This window comes from Amia ocellicauda, chromosome 19 (genome assembly GCF_036373705.1).
Source record: "Amia ocellicauda isolate fAmiCal2 chromosome 19, fAmiCal2.hap1, whole genome shotgun sequence".
Classification (NCBI taxonomy): Eukaryota; Metazoa; Chordata; class Actinopteri; order Amiiformes; family Amiidae; genus Amia; species Amia ocellicauda.
The window spans coordinates 16308013-16330296 of NC_089868.1; the positions used below are offsets into that span (position 1 = coordinate 16308013).

At 40.1% G+C, this 22284-nt stretch overlaps 1 protein-coding gene across 4 annotated transcripts in view; it reads left to right on the forward strand.

Annotated features, from left to right (window-relative positions):
• The first annotated feature begins 2105 nt into the window (after positions 1-2105).
• LOC136714256 (single-stranded DNA-binding protein 3) overlaps positions 2106-22284 on the forward strand; it is a 57343-nt gene continuing 37164 nt past the window's right edge. For 2 of the 4 annotated variants that reach the window (XM_066691640.1, XM_066691642.1), the window contains exons 1-4: positions 2106-2311; positions 3161-3233; positions 3456-3517; positions 4329-4413. In XM_066691640.1, the coding sequence (XP_066547737.1) occupies positions 2256-2311; positions 3161-3233; positions 3456-3517; positions 4329-4413 (276 nt within the window). In that variant the 5' untranslated portion in view covers positions 2106-2255. The remainder of the gene's footprint in view (positions 2312-3160; positions 3234-3455; positions 3518-4328; positions 4414-22284) is intronic. The other 2 variants (XM_066691641.1, XM_066691643.1) reach the window with 1 other exon arrangement.

Consider the following 22284-nt stretch of genomic DNA (forward strand, 5'->3'; position numbering starts at 1 on the left):
AAACACATCTGGAGGTATCACACAAAATACTAATGTGAACTGCTAGACACAACCCATATGTGGTCAAAATGCATCAAAGCTAATTTGGTGAATGACGCACGCTGGACAGTAGAATAGTGGTTCCACAAACCCATGAAAACAGATGCTTCCATTTCCATACCGATCTATGCATTTGTGTAGGCAAATGATTCATTTTGCCTATTTCGTTCAAGCTCAGGTGATGTAGGGAATAGTTCTGGGTATGTTGTGTTATTTTTAAGCATTTTTATCTTTCATGTGTTTTACAATAATCCAAATTAGGAGCCTGGCATTGCAAAGACAAAAGAATTAAGCAAAAGAAAGGGGAGTTAGGAATTTCTCCGAGTAGTTAACAATGTCCAAACAGAGCCCCTGCTAAATGGCATTAACCTCCAGCGTCACATCTGCTGTTTCTGGTGGCTATGCAAATGTCTCGACGTACACATCCCATTTGGATTTTGTCATGCAATGTGTCTTTTGTGTGCTCGGTCATTTCACTCCCTTAGTATCTACAGAACTGCCAACCTTTGTCTGGTGAGCCCTGACCCCAAAATCAGACTGATCAACAATTAAAACAATTCATTCAAGCCATTATCAGCCACACAGTCTATCGCTTCCCACTGCTCACTTGACTGAAAAGAAAGGGATCATATAGCAGAGGGTTCTCCGAGAAATAGGCAAACAGGAGTTCACCACCCAGGTCTATTATTTTCCTGACCTTCTTCATACCCAGATCATCACCCGTCCTGTCACATGTCGTTTACAATGTATAAATACACGAGCACATCAACTTCACAATCTGTGGGAGCAGCAGACATGGGGGAAATAACTGTAACAAAAGGGTGGGCTCTGATGGAACTGAAATCAGACGTGGTTTCTTTATGCTGTCTTGTGCAGTGCATTGTTTATGCGTGAAAGGCGCAGAAATGAACTACTTGTCCCTTTCTTGGTTGCCAGCTGAGGAGGGGGTGCTGCTTGTTTACTTGAATAGCTGGATCTTAAAAAAAAAGAGAGAGAGATGGTTTCAAGGCTGCCCTAAACTGAATCCAAGCTAGCAACCAATCAGGATAGGGCTCTTTTTCCTATTTTATTTAAAGAGACCGTGTCCCTCTTTTGTCTAAATGTCACAGACCACACTACGCGCTCCTATAGTTCGAGTAAGACGCTCCCACGTTCATTGAATCAATCCATCAACGCATAGACGACGACACGAGTAGCATAACGATACCCTCTCTTGCAATAATGAGTGGCTTCCCAAATGTCTCACTTCGTGGCCACTACTGTAAGGAGCGTCTACAGTGAGCAAACAAAGGCCAGTTACTGACATGCAAGCTCTGTGTGGGGAAAAACCCCCATCAGCACACGTTAAAACATGTGTGTGTGGTGCATCACTGCCACACGATGGGAATGCAATTACTTCTGAGGATGTTTCACTGTCTTTACTTCGGAAACAACATCACCAGTAAATATCTATCTCTGTCCAGCTCAGCATGCAGCAACATATAGCATATCCAGTATGCATGGGCACAGGTCCCGTCTGTTTCAGCTAATGGGTGCTATACTGCCGTGCATGCATACAAACAATGCACACTCTGTTCATGCCGGTTTTATTGTCATGCACAGCGCTTTCAGGGTGGACGACAGTGTGTGGCTGGGCAGCCCGGTCGTGCCAGCTGTGCAACACGTCCCTCAACCTGGGCGACAGGGACGGGACTGCCCCTCCAAACAAGAACACGCAAACTGGCTGCACGGTCGTCGCCTCGGTTTACTGCTCGCTCCTAAGCGGCGTGCAGACAAACTTGCAACCCCAGAGAGAGACCCCCACAGCCCCGCACACAAAGCCAGCCAGCCTCCCCGTCCCGACCTGCGCGTAATGCCCCTTTAAAACCCCGCTGGGCTCCGACTAACTTGCTAAAGCGGAACTCTCGCCGAGCGGGGCGCGTCTCCGGTTGGTTCCTGCGCTTGAGTGACAGGCCTCCGGGGCGGGACCTCGAGCCCGCCTCGCCGCGTTATTGGCGGGGGCCGGTGCCACTCCCGCAGAGGCCGGCCCCGCCCCGCAGCCATGGCGTGACCAGGCTCGGTTGCGCGGTGCGGTTGCAGTGTGATGGGGTCGAGGCCGGGGCTGACGCTTTGACAGCTGGAATAGAGCAGATAGAGAGAGAGAGAGAGAGAGAGAGAGAGAGAGAGAGAGAGAGAGAGCGAGAGCGGGCGAGTGAGCTCCTCCACACTGCAACACCATGTTCGCCAAAGGGAAAGGCTCCGCGGTGCCCTCGGACGGGCAAGCTCGGGAAAAGTAAGGCTCCTCAACCCCTTCGTCGTCCCTGCGCTGGGATATATCTTTATATAGATGTGTGTGTGTGTGTTCTTGCTGGAAATGCCCTCTCCGATGGGGCTCCGTGCTGGTTTCGGGACACTGGGATTGCTGGCCAGCGCGTTTCCTCCCTTGTGTTGCGGGCGATTGAATGAAACGCCGAGACCATTTCATTCACATTTCTCTCTCTTCTCTCTTTAAAGCCGCCGTGCCCCCCATGCACGGTGGGCTCCATCGCGAACAAAAGGATGCACGCTCTAAAGTGGCTCATCCCGGGCTGAAAAATAAAGTTTATGGTCAATATTAAGGACTGGAAGCGTGCTTTGAATTGGGTTTGATTCATAAAATACTGCCCCCCCCCCCCAATGCAAAGTGTTGCGATGTGCAGTGGCTGTTGTGTGAGAAGTGATACTTTTTCTTATTGGCGCTGCATGTCGTGTCCCTGCGAGCTGCGGCGCTACTTTGTGTCCGACGCTGGTGCCGGAGTGTGTGGGGCACCGTTTTTACAATGAGTGCAGCAGCATCATGTTGGCTGCCCCTGGTACGGGGGTGCCCCTTCGCCCAGGACGCCTGGCACTCGGCCGGAGCCCAAGCAAGAAGGACATGCGCGGATGCATTCACAGACCAGCTCCGACCGAGAGTTTAAATGTGTTTTGCCACATGTATGATCGCGGTGCATGTATGATTCTTGCAGACGGATTCCAACATGCGTGAAAGTTCAGAGAGTTGGTGTATATGTATGCACAGATAAATAAACCCTTGTTTGAATGCTTTACAATGCAATAACACTTTTTTTTTTTTTAATAGATATATATCTGTTTTCCTCCACAGGTTAGCTTTATACGTATACGAATACTTGCTACACGTAGGAGCGCAGAAGTCAGCACAGACCTTTTTGTCAGAGGTAACGTGTTCTTCATTTTGCATGCATGTATGTGTACTTGACCCCCATTACTCCAGTAATACTCTTTGTTTTCACAGCCAACGTGGCCTCCATTTTGATTGTGTGTGTGTGTGTGTGTGTGTATCACCTTTTGGTCATCTATGATTGTGTGGATTTGAATCAGCTCTCGCTGGCACTGCCAAAGCATGATCAGTTTGTCTGCCTTCCCTGTTTTATTTTTAGATCCGGTGGGAGAAAAATATCACACTTGGGGAGCCCCCTGGGTTTTTACATTCGTGGTGGTGGTAAGTCTTCTCCTTCTTTCTGACTATGAAAGTGTGTGATCAGTGAAGCGGGAAGGGGTGGAAACGTGTAGCTGCTCATATGGTGCGTTTTATGTGCATCGCAGCTTTGAGACTGGCTTGAATTTTCCAACTGTGCTTTTACTTTTTGGGGGTGGCTCATTGGAAATGCCCGAGAAACAGTCCACATGCCGGTCGATTAGAAGTTCCCTGGGGTTAAACATCGGGACAAAGATAACCCCAGCGACTGTGCTTTTTTTTTCCAGGCTTTGCTTTGCATACAATGGGTGTGAAAGCGTTTCTTTGGCAAGTCGCTGATCTGAGCTGGACCATTAACCCCAGCGGTAGTCAGTCTGTGCAGCCTGTAACGCCTGTGCTGTTTGGACTGCATTGTCTACAATCATGACCCTAGTGGCATGATGTGGGATCCATGCTTTATAAAGGATTCACTCAACCCCCATTGTTGTCCAGCCAGTGCCTGAGAGTAGCATGAAGCCCCCTTCCAGAGACGGGCATTGCTGATGCTCTTATGGCATTATACAGTAGCATTACATACATTAATCAAAGAAGAAGAAAGCTAGTGGCTTTGGTTTCATTTTGAGGCTTACAGCTTCAAAGCTTCCCCCCCCATCCCCTGTAAGGTGCAGGTAGACAAATGCAGTGTCAGCATTCTAGCCTTAAAACTGACCCAAACTCCGAGCGGGGTTTACAACAATGTCTCTGGCTGTAAAGTTTCTTATAGAAAGTGAAGCATTGTTCTGTAGTTTGTTTGCTTCCCTCACAGGTAATAATTGTGTACAAATCTCTACTACAGTGTATTTTGGGACCTTTACTGTGCTGCTCCGGAGAGACGAGACACTTGTGAACACTCGAGCGAAGCAAAAGCCTTTCACGATTACGTGAGTAACACATTTTTAATCCTTGCAATAATTATAGGGTTGGGTAGCTGCACCTCCCCCTCTGTATAGACTGCTCATTGGCAGGGAGCTGACAGGAGCCGTGTTTGTTTTTGTGTGTGTATGCTACTACACACAACTTCTTTGCTTGAAAAGTTGTTTTACTGTCTTTGGGCTTGATTATGGGCATCCTCGGTTGCTGATCTTTTTTGGGGTATTTTCTTAGAATATTGTGTTGAGATTATGTAGGTTTCTCATTCAATCAGAAATCTTAACAGAAGATGTTATTTTTCTGTAATATTGTCCAGTAAAGATGGGCACTGCCATCAAACCATCATGAAGTTATGTCTGTTTTACTGCAAGTATGTTTAAAAAAAACAAAAAAAACAGCTTTCATCTTGTAACTGGTTCCTTCATCTTTCAGCTTAGTTTTTTGATGATAATATCCAGTATCCAGAGAGACTAGACAATCATATTTGAGTGCTATCTGTATATTCAAAAAAAGGTTGACATGAAGGTGCTTTGTCACCTGCATCACAGAAATGCATCTGAAAGTGGTTGCTGAGCTTTCTCCAGTATTTGCTGTGACAAACATCAGGCCTGGACCCTACTTAAACCTTGTTAACTCCTTACTCTGACCTTGGTCATAGTTAAGCCTGTGGTCAGATTCTTCTCTAAGTGGTTTTTCATGGGTTTCATTAGCACCATAGCCGTAGACGGGGAAATCTCTAAACGCCACGCTTTCATCTCCACGCTGTTTAATGAGATGGAAGTCCTGCTTGCGTGTTTTCGAGTCAAATGCTAAAGCTGGCACCTGCAGCTCTTAGCAGGGTCTAGTTCCCGTTGGCTCTGGCTTGTGATTCCTCAGGCCGGTGTGGACTGTAGCAGCTCTGTTTTTTTTCACTCCACCTCAAACACGGCAGGCTGCTGGAGTCAAAGTACACGTTAACTGTGTGTTGCTTCTTTACAATATACTTTTGCTTTCATTTATATATTTTTTCCTTCTCTTGAGCTTGTCTATCGTAATTTTAATTTAAGCAACAATAAATGTCCAGTTTGTTTATGGGGGAAAACAGGTTTTAATAATTTCAGTGATTTAAGTTGCAACGGACATGTAATCATGTTTTTGTGCATGTTTGTTTTGTTGGTTAAGACTAAGATATGAGGAATTTGAAGCTCTTATTGTCTGGGAACGGATTCTCATATTGGTCACGAGGAAAGGTTTCTTCAGGGTCATATTTACCAGAAGCAGTAAATCCCACTGTCAACTTGGCCTGCTGCAGGTCTTCTCTGGCAATTGGCTTAGCAGCAAAAGCCCAAGGTTTTGCCTCTTAGAAAATTGTGCTGATGCCTGTGGGTTTGAGGTCAGAAAGGTGGAGTCATTCTCTCGTCTTTAATGGCAACTTAAAATGGCAAAGCATCTCGCGCCTGCCATATTTAATACCTTCATGAAGTCAGCATGATTTTCATTGAGCGGTTGTACTTCACGACTGCGAACTTTCTGAAGGCTGTGCTTTGCAAAATGCTGTTGGATTTGTTTGGTATTAAAGTTTATTCTCTGCTAATCACAGTGATTCACTTCTAATCTAAATATTTATGGGACAACAGGAAGAGATGGATAAAATACCACTGAAGTTTAATGAAAAACTGGGGCATACTTAGCAAGATTATAGTGGTGTTAAAAGCTCGAGAAAAGGCAACACTTGAGCCTGTTTTTATTAATTTGTTTGGTAGGGATGGTATCTGTTAGTCTCACAAGTTGTAAGCTTATGGAACTAGTAATCTAGCATCAGTCCATAGTTTCTGGATCAGTAATTGCTGGGTATCTTTTCTTGCAGATAGAATTGTCTACACTTAGAGCATTATCGCTGTTGGCACCATCACAGTTATCTTGTTTCCCAGCACAGCCCGCTACAACATGCTTGTATTACACTGTTGCTCCTGTGCCAGGGTGCTCTATTGCAGGTTTCAGTATGCATCTCCAGGGTTTGTGAGCTGCAAAGACATCATGACAGGGAATTTCAACCAGCACATTATCTTCGAATTGGCCGAATCATGATTGTAGTCAAGCACTTCAGCGTTGCACAAGCCAATACAATTTGGGTTAGCGGTGATAAACGACGGTTTGAATACTGCAGTGTATTTCTGTCAAATACTATATCCGTGTTTGAGGTTGGGGGTGGCGGCCACTGCTAACTTTATCTCCAAATCTGCTTCAGTCTGGTTCTGGCTGCCTGCTTAAGAAAATGAAAAAAGTGTATCCTTTAAAACAAGGGGTGATGGTTGTTGTCCTGCAACTTCTGTTAGATTAGCTAACAAGCCTGAATGCTATTTTTAATGCATCAGATTCATTTGTGGATGATTTGCCATATTTTTTACTTTAATTATAATTATATAAGACCTATAAAGCACTCTGTTGCCCTATAAAATGTCAAAAGTTGTGAAAAATATCTCACTTTTTCTGCAACAACTGAAAGTTCACAAAGGAATCAGATGTCAGTATGCGGATGGCGGGATTGCAAATTTATTTAAATGGGTTATGTGAGCCACATGTTATGTGTGTATATATATGTTTGTGTGCATATGTGCGTGTATGTGTGTATATATACAGATACATACACACATGGTTGAATATCATGTAAACTTTATTTTATACAAGAATACTGCCACAATTATGATGTATCTATGTACTGTACATTTTTCTGGGTAATGTCCCTTTTATATTTAACTTGACACCAAACCACACCACCACAGATGTTACCTTTGACATTAGGTAAGACATTATGTCATGAGTGAATTACTGTAGGAAACTGAATTCACTTAATATATAAATAAAATGCATAGCTCCTGGTCCAGATTATGAGTTCATAGGCTGGCTGTGTTTTTGAAGTCATGGGTTGACTGATGCATGGCTCAGGACAGAATTTGTTCAGACATGATTTGGAATCTGTTCTGTGCAGGATGGGAGAATTCCCAGTGTTTTATAAACATGGTGTATGTATTAAAAATAGATTGTACCTCTACAAGTAGTTAATTTATCTAAGCTAAATAAGGCATGAAGAAATTCTGGAGTGTTTAAATGCTAATGATGTAAAACAAAGTTGTGTTTTGCACTATGTAAGGAGCTATATACATATTTACTTTAATTGCTTCACAATAATGTAAACTTCCAGTTTCACAAATGTCAAGCCACATTGCACGGAAGTACAGCACACGGTGTAGACCTGTCAAGGAGATTAAATTTATTGACAGCTCAAGACATTTTGTACAGAGGGCACACAACTTGTCCAGCCAACCCTATGTCGTAATGCCGCTTATTATATTTCTTCTCGGACGCCCTTATCCAGGCCTCCAGCCCTTATACACATGATCACGTTATTTTTACATACAATTTATACAGCTGTGTTTTTACTGGAGCAATCTAGGTACAGTACCTTACTCAAGGGTACAACAGCAGTGTCCCCCACCTGGGGCCGAATCTATGATCCCACTACTGCTACTAAGGATGAGCTTGCTTCACAATTTGAGTTAATGATGTGAAAAGTTTTGCTTAATCATTATGTTTTTATCCATAATACTGAATAGTGTCATAAACGAAACAACAAAAAACAACAATACCATCTCTTGGTGTGAAGAATTGGTACCAACTTTCTTTCTAAACTGTTGATTTCCTTGCGTTGTTTGATGGCCAATGGCTAATACTTTCCAGAATTAAGAGCCCTGAAACTGAAAACAAGCATTGTAGCAAAAAAACTGTGGAATCTCCAATATGAAAAACAGTTCTGTATCTTGCAACCTTCGACAGGTGTCTGTTTAACGTGGCGAGTTATGTATGCAGGGCTATGTAGCTGTACCAGCCCAGCAGGGCTTCCTTTCAAAGGAATGTTTGTGGGTCACAGCAGGGAGATGCATTTTGGGTAACTGTGTAGAGAATGATACTCTTTAAATCATAAGCCGGCCTCTTGGATTGTCTCCTTGTGAAAACGTGTAGCCATTGCCCTGGTACCATTCGAATATTTGTTAAACTACACTTGAAGTACTCAAGCTGTTTTCTTGCAATGTCTTGTCAAGAGGAACTAAAGTTCTACTCCCACCATTTGTCACTTACCTCAACACTTGGATTAATTAAGACGACACATACAGAAGTTGTAAGGCTGTGCTGTCCAGTAAATGAGGCATAAATGTTGTTTCGAATTAAACTGGATTGCTGAAGAATGAATGTGATTTTAAAAACATTTTTTTTGCGTGGGGATTCATATTCATGTACCAACATCCTCACAATAGCCAGGCAGTTCATAAAACTGCTCTTGGGTGAAACGAAGACACGCCATGCAGTGAATCCTAATTTCAGTGTTAGGTCGAGGTGAAGAATGCAGGGAAGCTTTCTCTGCGAACGAGCGAGCCTAAATATTTATGCTGTTCCATCCCTAATGAAAACAAATTGTCAACAGTTGTTCAGTAACTGGCTAAATTAAAATCTGTAATTAGTCAATTAGATTAAATAGTTGGCACAACCTGATTGTATCATGCTGTTTGGGTTATTAAGAGAAGGGGGTGTGAGTTTTAATTACAGAATGCTAATTCTGACAGTTTAAAATAGAAGCAGACATTCCCCTTATGTCATTTGCTTTGAAAAATGGTTTGAGAAAAGATCACTTTGTTTTCCTGGCACTGAATTTTTCATGCTCTTTCAGAAGTGCTTTATAACCACAGAAGTAGTTACACATATGTCAATCATGCATATTGTTCCTGGTTCCCTTACATTTTCCTAATACCTGAGGCAGCAAATTAGTCATGGAATTTTTATTATTATTATTTTGAAGAAATGTAAGACTTGTTGATGGACATGTTCTTAATGAAACATGTCTAATCGTCTTTGCTCAGTGTGCAGTGTGGAGTGTGTTTGGGAGAACTACAGGCTTTCATTAGATGTGTTCAGAATAGGACTACTTTTAACCTATTTATACTTTTGTCCTTTTTAAAAATGTCTTTGTATTCTACACAGCAGCAGAAATCTATGTAAATAAAAGGCAGCTCTGCTCAGAACTTAATGCAAAAGTTGTTAATGGAAAGGATTTGGAGACTTTATCACTAAATTAGCTTTTATAAGGTATAATTCTGAAATGAATGTAGCTTTTGCTACAGTTGGTTTCACTTTAAACACCTTGAAATTGTAGAATTCCTCTAAGTTTTTTTTTTTTTTCTTTAAGCATTTGTTTATGAAACCAAACCACTGAAGTAAGCCACAAAGGAGAGCGTGGATATAACTATCTACTGTAGCTGCAGTAAAGAGTTGTCATCCCTCCCCCAAGATTACACTGAAGATAACCATCACCCTTTCCTGGTTTAAACCCAGAGATAGTGTATCCCTGTGATGTTTGAGCATCTGATTTGATAGATGGAATTGCTCAACCTGAAACCAGAAAGACGCATGCCACAGAACAGCGACTCCTTTTTGTCGTAAATTCCTGGGTTCTGTCAGAAATGGGGGAATCAAATATAAAATCAATGGGAGTTGCACAGAGGGGGGCAGGGGGGGCAGTTTGTTATTGGAAGTCTAGCACCCCAACCGACTATCCATTAGTTCTCCCACCCTCTTTTGTTTGTTCTGTGTCGTCTCATTGTTTGCTGCAGTGTGACTCCACCACGTGCAGTGTCAGCGCGGGGGCCTGTCTGTGTGTCACTGGCGGCCAGTCTGTAGTTTGTTCCAAGCAGGACATTTTACTGCTGGCTGACTGACCCTTGTCTGGGGTAAGGGTGGGGGCACATAATTTGGCAAAATGCTAAGTGACAAATTTGTAGCTCCGAGTAAACACAAAGCACACAGGACTCTTCACCTCACTTTTTTTTCCACTGTCCTTTAAAGGGAACAAAAGAGACCAGTGGGAGGACGACACAGCCCATGCTTTTTTCCCCTCTCTCCCTTTCTTGCCTTTAGACCATAGAGTACCTTTTCCATTGAATGTAGAGGGGATTGGCTCTAGCTATTTGAAGGGGGTTTCTAGTTAAAGTGGACATCTGCTGCCATATGCGCTACTAATGAAATGATATAAAACTTTGATACTGCCGTCCCCCTAGTCTCTTTGATGCTTTGGCAGAATCCCCTTTGGGGCCTCATGCAAAACAAAGCAATGATGTTCATTTTGATTATTTTTGTCCTGACAGATGTGATTGGAATATTAAGAAATAGTCATAAAGAAACACCAATGTTTATTTTTTGTATTTCGTGTGGAAAGAAACATATTGGAGGTCACTTATTTATTTTCACACAGTTTACCTATAGATATTTCTTGTTTTAAGGACTCTTTTTGTATGTTTAGCACAGGGTATGTTAAGCTCTTTATGAAGGCACAAGTACAAATCTTGCTGCCTACCTATTTGCTTATTTAAGTCAATATTGGCAGTATAAAACAAAACACTCGCCTACTAACACCAATACAATCTTATAAATCAGTCATTCTATGTTTTTTGTTTTTGTATTTCCCCCCCCACAAAACCAGGACATTGTTATTAGAAATTAGAAGTCTGTGTCTTCTGGCATTGAATTGAGGTGTATATAAACTGGACTTTAACGTGGTACTTTATTTTGTTTTTACCTACATTCATTTAGATCTTTGTTTCTGGGCATCCAACTCATTACATTCGTATTTGTCATACGAAAATGTGCAATAACCAGACTGACTTAATATCCCTTCCAACTCCCTCCCAATATATATGTGTGTATATATACATATATTTTAATAACCTTAGTCAGAGCTTATGTTAAATCATACTGTAGACTTTCATTTTTTGTCCAATTTTTATTAGGTTAGAAAATATGTTGCCATTGTATAGTTGCGAGAAATCAAAAGCACAAGCGAGCCTGCTGCTTGTGTATCTCTGCCTGAAATATTGACTTGGTGCGAGTAACTAGACAGTAAAGTGAAAAGGTTCTGTCCCTTTAAAACTGAAATAGCTTCTGGTGTACTGTTAGCAGTGGGGGAGGGGTGACTGGTTTCGTTCTAGGGCCTTGATAATAGTGAGGTTTGCACCAAGCTTTTAGCTTTTAACCCTGGCACAGCAGGATGGGAGGAGCGGACTCGTAGCCTCCACCTCTTCGCACCAGAGACATGCACGTTTTGGCTCCTTTGGCTCTCGGTAAACCTATTTAACAACCCAGTAAGAAAACAACTGGGGGTTACAATGCAGAACTCTAAACATTTGTTTTAAAAAAGGGTTCATATGATGTATACACATACATAAAGTGTGTGTTATGTATGTATGTGTGTAAATAAGATACTAATGCAGACTCTAGAGAGCCTGTATTGTTCACAGGTCTAAAGAAAGGTTAAGATTAATTTCCTGTCATTTGAGGGATATAAACTGACACTTTCACACTTTCCTTGCCAATTGTATCCTTAAAATGAAGCCCATGGACAGAACCTGTCCAAAGATGACCGAACATTTCCCCAGTCAATAAATTCAATAATCATTTTTTTGAATGGTTAAATATGCTGATCTCTGTAATCTGTATTAAGATGTTTACATGTTTTAGTTTATTCAAAGGAAATTATACATTTGTATGGGATCTCACTGAAAATGCTTGACCTCTTGTAACGTAGTTCATCCTTTTAAATAAATCTTCAGTTTTGTTTCAAGAATAACCATTGTTCCAACATAAAAATGTAAACATTCCTGAGTCCATGTCAAGGCGGTCTTGTATGACATTTATTAGTATGTTTTCAGTAATTAATTCAAGATGCTGTTGGAGAACATGATGACACGGATGACTCCATTTGTTTTTTAAAGCAGCTGCCCCATCTTGTGACCTCTGTACAACCTCCTTCATTCACAACTATACTCTCAACATAGAGTATGAGTCCTCAGTACCTCTATTAATAGAGTATTATAATAGAAATGTGTTCCTTTTGTTTGGGTTTTCAAAGTGTGAACCACACTGAGGTGTCTATTTGTACTGTAATGACATTACTGAATATTAATGGTTTGATCTGTCACGACTGTCAGATTTCAGTGTTAGGTCATTTATTCTGAAATCGTCGCTCAAAATGTCCAGTCTCTCATTTAACAGCTCGTAAAGAAAGGGCCTGGTTCTTTTTAAACACAACGCTGTTTTTTGTTTGGTTTTTAAGTCATAAATGTAAAAAAATGAATTTGCTGGTTTGCAAAGTGTGATTGGTTATCAGTGTTGCGTAAACAGTCTTGGTGGCGAGTGAGGCAAACAGTGCTTAGGTAGGTACGTTGCAGGAACCGAATTTCAGCACCAGATAAGAAAAGCCCTGTATTTTTCCTCAGAGACGAAACGAGTTTTTGGAACACATCTCCTTTCCACAGAAGGCTTTAACATCTGAAACGGCAATTGTTTGCTCTGGGTTCGTTCGTCTGCCGTTCTGAAATGACATCCAATAGTTGTGATGTACAGTTTGTGCCACCTAACAAAAGATACGGTAGCCTTTGCTCAGGGAGAGAGGCAGCAGATGTATAGCAGCTCAGTGGTTGTCGGGGGAGGGGTGGAGAGGTTGAGGGTGAGGGTGGTGGTGATGGGTGTGTGTGTGTGTGTGTGTAGGGGAGGAGTGGGTGGGTGGTTGTGTGTGAGTGTGTGTAATGGGGTGGGGGGGGGGAATTGTCTGTATTTGCATGGCTGATTATTGCCTGGGGTGATGGCAGTGGTAGAGGGGTAGCAGTTGGGGGGTTGGGTTGGGACAAAGCTGACGGCAGGAGGTGTGGAATTTGAGTCCCAGGCCATCGCGCCAGTGTTGTGCACGGTCACCGGGTTGTTTACAGGGCGCCGCTACCCACGCAAAGCACTCATACCAACGTGATGACATGCACTCCTCCTTGGTGCTGTGTGGGAGCTGTCATCTGGTTTTGTTTTTGCTAAGAGGGCAAGAGGAGCACTATGGGAGGGGGGGGGTGTTCCAGCGCTTTGCCAAGGGACTGGGGTTTAGCGGCGCTCGAGTGATGTCTTCTATGTAAGCAAAACCTGTGTAGCCTGCAGGGTCAAGATAAAGTACAGGGGAGGGGGAAGTTTCCAGCCAGGAGGTTTTGGGGGGTAACTAAATAACTAAGCCACACACGCATACTGTAGCTTCACCAACTCAACTAATTTTGTTTTTTAAAGAAAGTGGGTTTCTTTCTCTATAGGTATAAGAATGTCTTCGTTATTTGAATACATTGTTATTTTTAATGTTTGGACATGCAGTTGGATTAGGGCTTGCCTGAGCCATTTACTTCTCAAGTATCTCAGGAATTTCCTTTATTTTCTATAGGAATTTGGTGTACTTTTGTTTTTGCCAAGGTGGGGTGAATCAGCAGGGGTCTAAATAGTTTTCCTCGTGTCCGGGAGACTGGACCGAGGGATTTGACTCCTTCATTCTGGCAGTGTTATTCACAGCTTTTATTTTTATCTATTGCTTTCATAACTTTTGCCCCTAGCCTCTGGGTGTCTGACTATCTCATCCCTAGTCTAGTTTGAATAGGCCAGACACAAACAGCTTATGCTTGTGTTTGTATGTGAAACTTAGTCTGAAAACTTGTCCTTCGCTTGTTGGAAGAAAGCAATGCAATTTACCAAGTTTTCATATATATTTTAGAAAAGGCTTATTGTATTCAATCACATGTGAAGCACGGTGGTCATTTGATTGAGAAGAGCATGACTTTAAATTCTGATTGGCTGAAGCTGAGAAAATAAAGTTGCTGAAGATGCTGGGTAATTCCTTTATGAATGACAATAGGTCAATTCATACAAATGTTAAACCAGAAACTCGAAGTTAACAATACTTGAAAAGATTAAAAAAAAAAAAAAATGATTTCAGTTCTCTGAATACCATGTTTTTCTTTTTCATTTAAACAGGCAATGCATTTTATTCACACACACATACAGGGTATTTCTCTTTCTCAAACTAAGAACTAAATTTCTTTGTCAGATTGAGGCTGTGGTGTGCACATGGATTTTAGCAAATATGTACTTTAAGGGGTCTTCTTAGTAGTAGCAATGTGATGGTGTCTGTGAATCGTATGTTTTTTGTACATTTAAAGAACACGACTTCTAAATTTGATTTGCATAATTAAAAAAAATTGCACCCAGAGGAGCACTGGCTGTGAAGTTGCTGATGTTTAAAACTTTCATGGCAGCCAGGCAGAGGCTATTGTGTTGAAGCCACAGTGTTTAACTAGTGTGATACCTACGGTGCGCTTGTATGAGTCACGATTCATCAGCTCTGTTGAACAGATCCCAGCAGATGGTAGGAATTGCTTCCATAAACTCTCTGATTATGCTCAGTTTACATCAGAAAACCCTTGACACTTTAATGTATATATGGCCCTTTCTGCCAGTAGTCCTTTAATATCTGATGTAGAGCATTAGCAGGTCAAAGACGAGGCTCAGATTTGTATGAATGAGTGTGCTTTTGCCGTCGATTCATAATTTAATCATCAATAAACTCTTTAATTTAATGCGGGAGTAGGCTCCGAAAATCGCTTGTCTGTTTTTGCTGGAATCGCAGGGTTTTCAATGAGCGTGAATTTCTATACCAGATTAAACTGGAGAGTGACTGCATTTCAAATTGCCCTGCAAAGCTTACATTGGCAGGATACAACCTGACCACAAAGGGAAGAAAAAAAAGAGTTAATTTCAAACCATGCCCCAGCTAAGCTGCCAGACCCAGATCACTTGTCATCAGTGTATTAAGTTTGCCCTTTTGAGAATCCATTGGGCGATTTCTCAAATATTCCAGATCTGTATACCTTACATAATAACAGCTGGCAATTTGTCAAATTGGTGTTCACTGTGGAGCCTAGTGATAATTTCTGGAGGCAGTGCAATTGTCTGGTCTCTGCAGCGAACCAGTCAACACAGGAAAAACGCGTCATTGCTTACAATTGGTCTTGAAAAGAGCACCGTCAAAACACTTGCTTTCTGACCGAATCATGTTTTTTTTTCCTTCTCTCCATTTGCCTTCACCAAGCATAGCAATTATACCCTATTACCCAGGCAGGGTTGAGTGATTACATGTAGCTCTCAAGTTCTTGAAAAGGGTGTGTAACAGTCAGCAAGAGGACTTTGTTGTTTTCTTCTTTTCCTTTTTGTAATATATGTCAAGTATTTAACCATGTGAGAATTCATATTCAGACCGTTCTTTACGTAAAATAAGAATTGTGCCTTATAGGAATATCTGAAGAAAGAATTATAAATCAATATTACCTGATTTTTGACAGCAAAGTGTTTTCTGGATGAGTAGTGCTGTTGAACATTGATATATAACCAGTTTAAATATAAAATAAGAAATGCCTACTCATTTTTCCTGATCCACTTAACATCATTAATATTTTTAACCATTTAGCTCTGTATTGTCCAATCTGACTTTTGAGCTTTTAGTTGAGCTTTTTAAATTAACTCATTATATCTCATTATATTATATCTCATATACACTTGTGTAAATTCTGAATTTGTAAAATGTATTATGACTTGAATTGCACTGTATTATTGCACTTTGTAATGTTCTTATATTTTGTAAGTCTCCCTGGACAAGGGTGTTTGCTAAGAAATTAATAATTGCTAATTTTTGTTACCGTTATAATCCTATTATGTTATGTTGCATGTTTTATTTTTGCAAGTTCACTCTATACACTCTATTACAAAATATGTATATTAGGGACCATGGCACACTGCCTTTTATTTTATAACATCTGTGTTTACAAGTTTTACAAATCACTGTAATTTGAAGAAAGGGGAGTTGTCCGACTTTGAATTAATTTAATTAGTTAATTTGATTAATGTAGAACTTCAGCTTTAATATCATAATGGACTATTTCAAGATGGGAATAAGTCATTGATGGAAAAGTCGTTTCCCATACCTTACTAGAAACTATACTTAGCATCTGACAATCATTGCATCTGCTGTGAACCCGGGCCTCCGTTCTACAGCAATGTGAAATGTTCCAGATGTCAGATCCCAGCAGAAATGACATACTGTCCTGAATCATTTCATTAGTTTGCTTGAAGATATAAACATTAAACCAGCTTTATTAAAGGAAAATAGGGTGGAAATTAAATTCTAATTGTTTTTTGTTCATAGTTTTGACAATCTATATTAATTGGCATAGTAGTCTCTCTTTGGTTTATCCACACAGATGGGGGTTATCAAACCTATGAACTAAACCAGAAATATATTGCACTCGCATGTGTTCACTGAACACTATATTCCATTTTTTGTTGTCGTTTTGTGTCCTCCCACTGCCACTGCTGTGGGGACTGCTCTGCTGTGTGCCAGATATGCGTTGTGTAAACTTATTTTTTCCTAAGAAGAGTGAGGGTAATTCAAAATATTTACTCAAAGATTTGTATCTAAACTGTAAATATATATATATATATATATATATATATATATATATATATATATATATATATATATATATATATATATATATATATATATATATATATATATATATATATATATATATATACACACACACACACACACACACACACACACACACACACACACACAATACTGCCCAGTAGCTTCTCTGTCTTTAACTGGGGTGAGTACAAATTTGTTCAGTTGTTTTTATATAAACACTGGAGTTAACCCATTTGCATTGCCTTAGCAGCATCATCTTTTTAATATATAGTTTTTCTTACCGTGAAGTTCTAATTTTGTTTTTGAAGCTTCGTATGTTTCCTTAATTTGTACCCTCTCCTTGATATAGATCTCGTAGTATAGCCTCTTATTTGTAGGATTGTTTATTTGTGTGTGTATATAATATATATATATATATATATATTCCATTAGAAAACCAGGAAGGGGTTAAAAAAATGGGGAAGTTCAGCTTGCAATTGCAAGATATGGTTGCCTTAGCAACAGTCCTCCTAATCTGGCAGGTGACCTGTGAGACTGGAGAAGATGTAGGGGTTGGTTTGGCATTTCATTATTTCAAGAGGCTGCGGCTCTCCAGCTGGTCTCTTACAGCTAAAGCTGTTGCTTCTTTCTGCAGAATTGCTGGCATTCAGCAACAAAAAAATGTCTGTAATATGCAGAATAATGGAGGAGTCCTTTCTTCCAGGACTTTGAGATCCCATGGTTCTGTTCAATGCTTCTGCTTAAAGAGTTTCGGATGACGCTTTTTGCTTTTCGGGGGTTGAGTTGGGGGCTACTGCTAACTTGTAGTGGAGTACATGTATAAATCGACGGTACGCTTGTGTAGTTTTTATATTTTTTATGTTTGTAAGTCCACCCATAAGTGGTGTTTTGGTCCACTTGTTCAGCAATCAGCTGGCCAAGAGTTGAAAATGCACTGGAAAGCTTTTTCACGTCCTTCATGTTTGTAATGATTTTTTAATGTCTTTAATAAAAACTATAGAAAAAGGTGTGCACAAGCATGCTGCTCTACACGTGCGGTGGACAACATCGGCAAGAGCGATGATCTTGTTCTTCTCTGTAGCCAGTCTTGTTTATAGTACATGAAACATATGAACAAAGCTGCCACTTTGGAAATGTAGCCTTCTGCTTCATTTCAACTACACTTAGGACAGAGTAGCCTGGGATTGTTAATGGAAATGTTCCCAACCATTCACTCTGTGTGCACTACCACTGTTCACTGCATGTGTCTGGCAACTGCTTCTTGTATCTTCACAGAAGTTGGCAGTTGCAAATGTTTTACAGGTTTGCTAGTAGTAATGTGTAACGTACACTGATTAGATGATAAAAAAAGGGAATATATAGATTTTAATTTACAAATTGATCACGAACTTTAATGTTCACCGAGAATCTGGTTTCAATCTACTGTATTTCAGTATGAAAGATGGAGAAATATAAATCGTTCCAAACACGACATGCCTTTAAATGAGGCGTGGTGGGAATTACTAATTTATATTAGCATTCCATTGTAATATGAATGATAATGCTGTGTAACCACAGTTATTCCACGCAGACTGGGACTCCAGCTCCTTTAAGCTTCTGATGGGTCTCTCTAAGACAGCTGTGTGCATTTCGTAATATAAACAGGACAAATGTTCCCCCAAACAGTTTTTTTTTCCAACTCATACTTTAAGGGTTAGTACATATTTTGTTTGTTTTTGTCTTTTCTCTATATTGTCTTTAGTTTGTTAGTATGCTATTTTCCAGGACCACTTTCTTGCTCTGATTTGGGGGGAAAAATACTTATTTTTAAAAGCACAGAAGTTTATTTTTAAAATGAGCTATGTTCTTAAGTCCAAATGTTTAGTAGATACACATTATGTGAATATTGCAAAGTATTTATTATAAGCATTTCATCCACTTCAATGTTACACATACTTCACTTTACAGTGAATTCCTGGGGATTTTTATACAAGTAAATTTAGTTTTCCCCACAGGGTTGCAAAAGTATTTGAATGAAGCGTGGCATTTCAACTTTTTTTATATTATTCAATATATAAATGGGGCACCTGAAGGTGTATACAAAATTACGTCAGTTGCATTTCCAACAACTAATACCCCTTCTGTCTGTCTGTCTGTCTGTCTATAGCAGTTTTTATTTTGGTGTCCTGCAGGTATATGGATTCATAGTTCATTACAACCAGCCCTGTTTGTCTTTAATTTTTCACCCAACTAACTGCCGATTAATGTCTTTTATTGAAGCATGGTCAACTCCTGCTCTCACTGACTGACTTACTGCTCTGAAGTGCAGTGATTTCCCAGTTTCCCAAGCTTTGACCTAGTGTTGCCATTTAAAGTTGAACTTGCTTCTGCGTGCCCCCTGCTTAATAACCGCATAAATGCATTTTAGTTAATTTGCATTTTTTTTTTAATTTTACAAATATGAGCTTTGCAAGAAATGATATGTGGGACTTTAAATCCCCTTCTACCTGGAGCATTGAAGCACTACTGCTGCGGTGGGCATTGATCAATTGCATTGATTTATCATTGGCCAACAGCATTTCAAATGTAAAACAGACTTTAGTAAGGCAGGCACTTTTTCCTCTAATTGACTGGCTGTAATGAACAAATCCCGGTGCACTTCTTAACCCCACATCGGCTTCTGTTATCCAGCAGATGCCACCGAAAGGGACAGCCCTGCAAAAGTAAACCCAGGGTAAGATCTAAATAGGGATTTAACCAGCCTGCAGGCCAGGATGTGTCCTTGGCTGTTTTGGCAATATCCCTGCTTGAGGGTCGCAGCAAGACCCTAATGGAGGTCTTAAAGAGTATATTTTTGATCTGACTGATGATCCCTTTCTCGTGAATGTCCCTTGGCCGCAGCTCTTTTTTGTATTCCCCAGAGGATTTGATTTTCTTAGCTTCCTAGGAGTTTGAAATGTGTGTATGAAATGTTAATCCCAAGTGTCAATACACATGGTGGCCCAGGGTAAACCAGATCTCTCCGTTAGCTTTGTAATATGTGTCACGGTCAAAGAAAAGGAGCCACAGATCAGGGTAAATAAACACTCTACTAACCCTCATTCGAAAGGATTGTGTTGTGCGGAAAACTAAGAAAATGTGTTACTGCACTCAGTCTTTGGTTCTTACTGTAGAGTTAGCAGTTGTTGTTTTCAGAAAATGGGTACTGATACTATAAAAAGTCTGTTAGCCTTGTTGCAGTTATAGTACCTTTTTCTGTTACAGGAAAATGTATTTCAGTAGCTTGTAAACACGAGCTATAATTAATGTACCATAAAGAAAAGAATGAACCTTCGTAAGACTGGAATGTGGCTTCTCTCTGTTAGTATCCACCTACACACGTGGAATCCAGGACAGGTATTTACTTTATAATGCACTGCTCTTCTTGTACTATAATATTTCCAGTTCAGTTAGAAAAACCTGTTCCTTAGGAAGCCTACAGATTTCAGGGTTGTTAAATTGATTTAGTTTCCTTTCAGCTTCTCCAAAATTTAAATGTAATGAGTGTGCTGGACATAGCCCCTTGCTTTGAAGGGAATAAAAATATAACAGTGACACACACTCAAAGGCTGAGTCAACTGAGACGGTCTTCTTTAGTCTCTGACAGCAGGAGAGCATCCGAACGCCAGCTCCCAAAGAAGCCGTTTAAGGTACTGGGAAAAGCCGTGATATCTTTGGTTTGCTACACGCGAGCAGGGAATGCTAAAATGTAAATAAATGTTGTCAATTGTCGTCTTCTGTAGTCTGAAGTGTATTTTCTTCCTTGTATTAGACAGGAGCTACAGGCCACAGTATTTAGAGCTCAGTAGACTCTGAATGTAGGTTTGTCTCCAAAAACAGTGGAGATGTAAAATACAGCACTCCTTACATCTTACAACAGGAATTCGAGCAGCACATGCCGACTGTAAGCGGTTATTGTCTTTGATAATAAACTGCAGTATTCTTGTACTAGACGTGTTTGTTTATTTTTTAAAGCTGTTCAAATCGGTGCCGTGTCACAATCTTTCTGGTGCTCTAGATGCGACCACTTTCTTCAATAATTATTTAGCATTTAGTTTAAAGGGCAGAAGTTCTGGTCTTTTAGGACAGTGATTGTAGCCTAGCAATGTTTTAAATTGGTCTTAAAGATGTTTCTGAAGTCAAATTGATCCACTATTTAAAAACTGATCAATGTACAAGTAAATTGTTTGCAATTGAGTCAACCGCTAGTATTCTCTAAATGGGTCCTTTGACTTTGTTTAACCTCTTGCCAAACATTTAAAGAATTAAATACCCTGTGAGTATGCTCCTCTGTCGTGTAAGGTGTACAAATGCACTTGCTGTATAGAAAACACCACCGTGCATTTTGCCTGAATCGCTGTAGCTGTGTGTAGGGCCCGACAGATGTATCGGAGCACTGATATTATTGGCCGATGTTTGCCTTTTACAGAAATGTGTGTATCGGCACATATTCCACCGATTTTATATTTTCTCAAACTATTGGCTAAATATTATTTTCAAATTACTATAAAAACCTCCCTCAGACTTCAGACAGTAATTAAATACTGGTTTCTTTGGTTTTACAGTCGTTATTATATATGGTGCTTTAGTTTTTGCTGGAAGCTTCCAACTCCACAGTGATTCTCATGTGCAGCGGTGAAACAAACGCACCCAATTAGAAACACAGGGCTCATAAACCAATAGACATGTTTTACTAAAAGATGAAGATGACTGTATACTGTGGCATAGAGGTGCATTTTTACTGAAAAGTTAATTAAATTGCTTTTCAAAATTCATAATAGCAATTAAAATAAACATTAAAAAAACAGTAAATGTTTGCTGAAGATGTTGACTGGATATCAGCAAACACAAACTCTCCAAATGACAAGCAAGCTCAGATCACAAAACAATCTAAAGAAAAATTAGTGAAAAACGCATCTCTCAGACAATGTTGAATAAAACTGAAACTATACATGATATTTATAAAACTATTTCAAATCTTACATCATGTTTTGGCTGTGATTCATATTGCAATACATTTAACATGCGTATTAAATACGTTACACTTTCGAGAGCATTTTTAAATACATTTCTTTAAAACAAATGCAGCAGTGCTGTGTTGCCTGCACTATAATAACCTGCCCCTGTTGGTTTGGCAGTATTGAGCACTGGGCAGGACTTGTGAACCTGAGAGTACCGGATGTGTGTAAAATGCAAATATAAGCCAAACCAGCACTTAACACTATCTTATTTGCTCTAATGTACAAAACATGCACATTTTTTCTATTTGTGTGAAATTGCTTATATAGCTTCCTTTGTTCTAATGTATAGAAAATGCATATTTTTCCAGAAGGAAACATGAATCATTTTTAATTTGAACATTTGATTCCTGACCAGTCAGCTTTCCAAAACAAATAACTTTATTTTTATTTGATTTGGTTGACTGCTGACAATCAAGGTCTTGCGCACAAAGGTCAATTGGCTGAGAACTTGCAGCTGTCTCAAAATAAACACC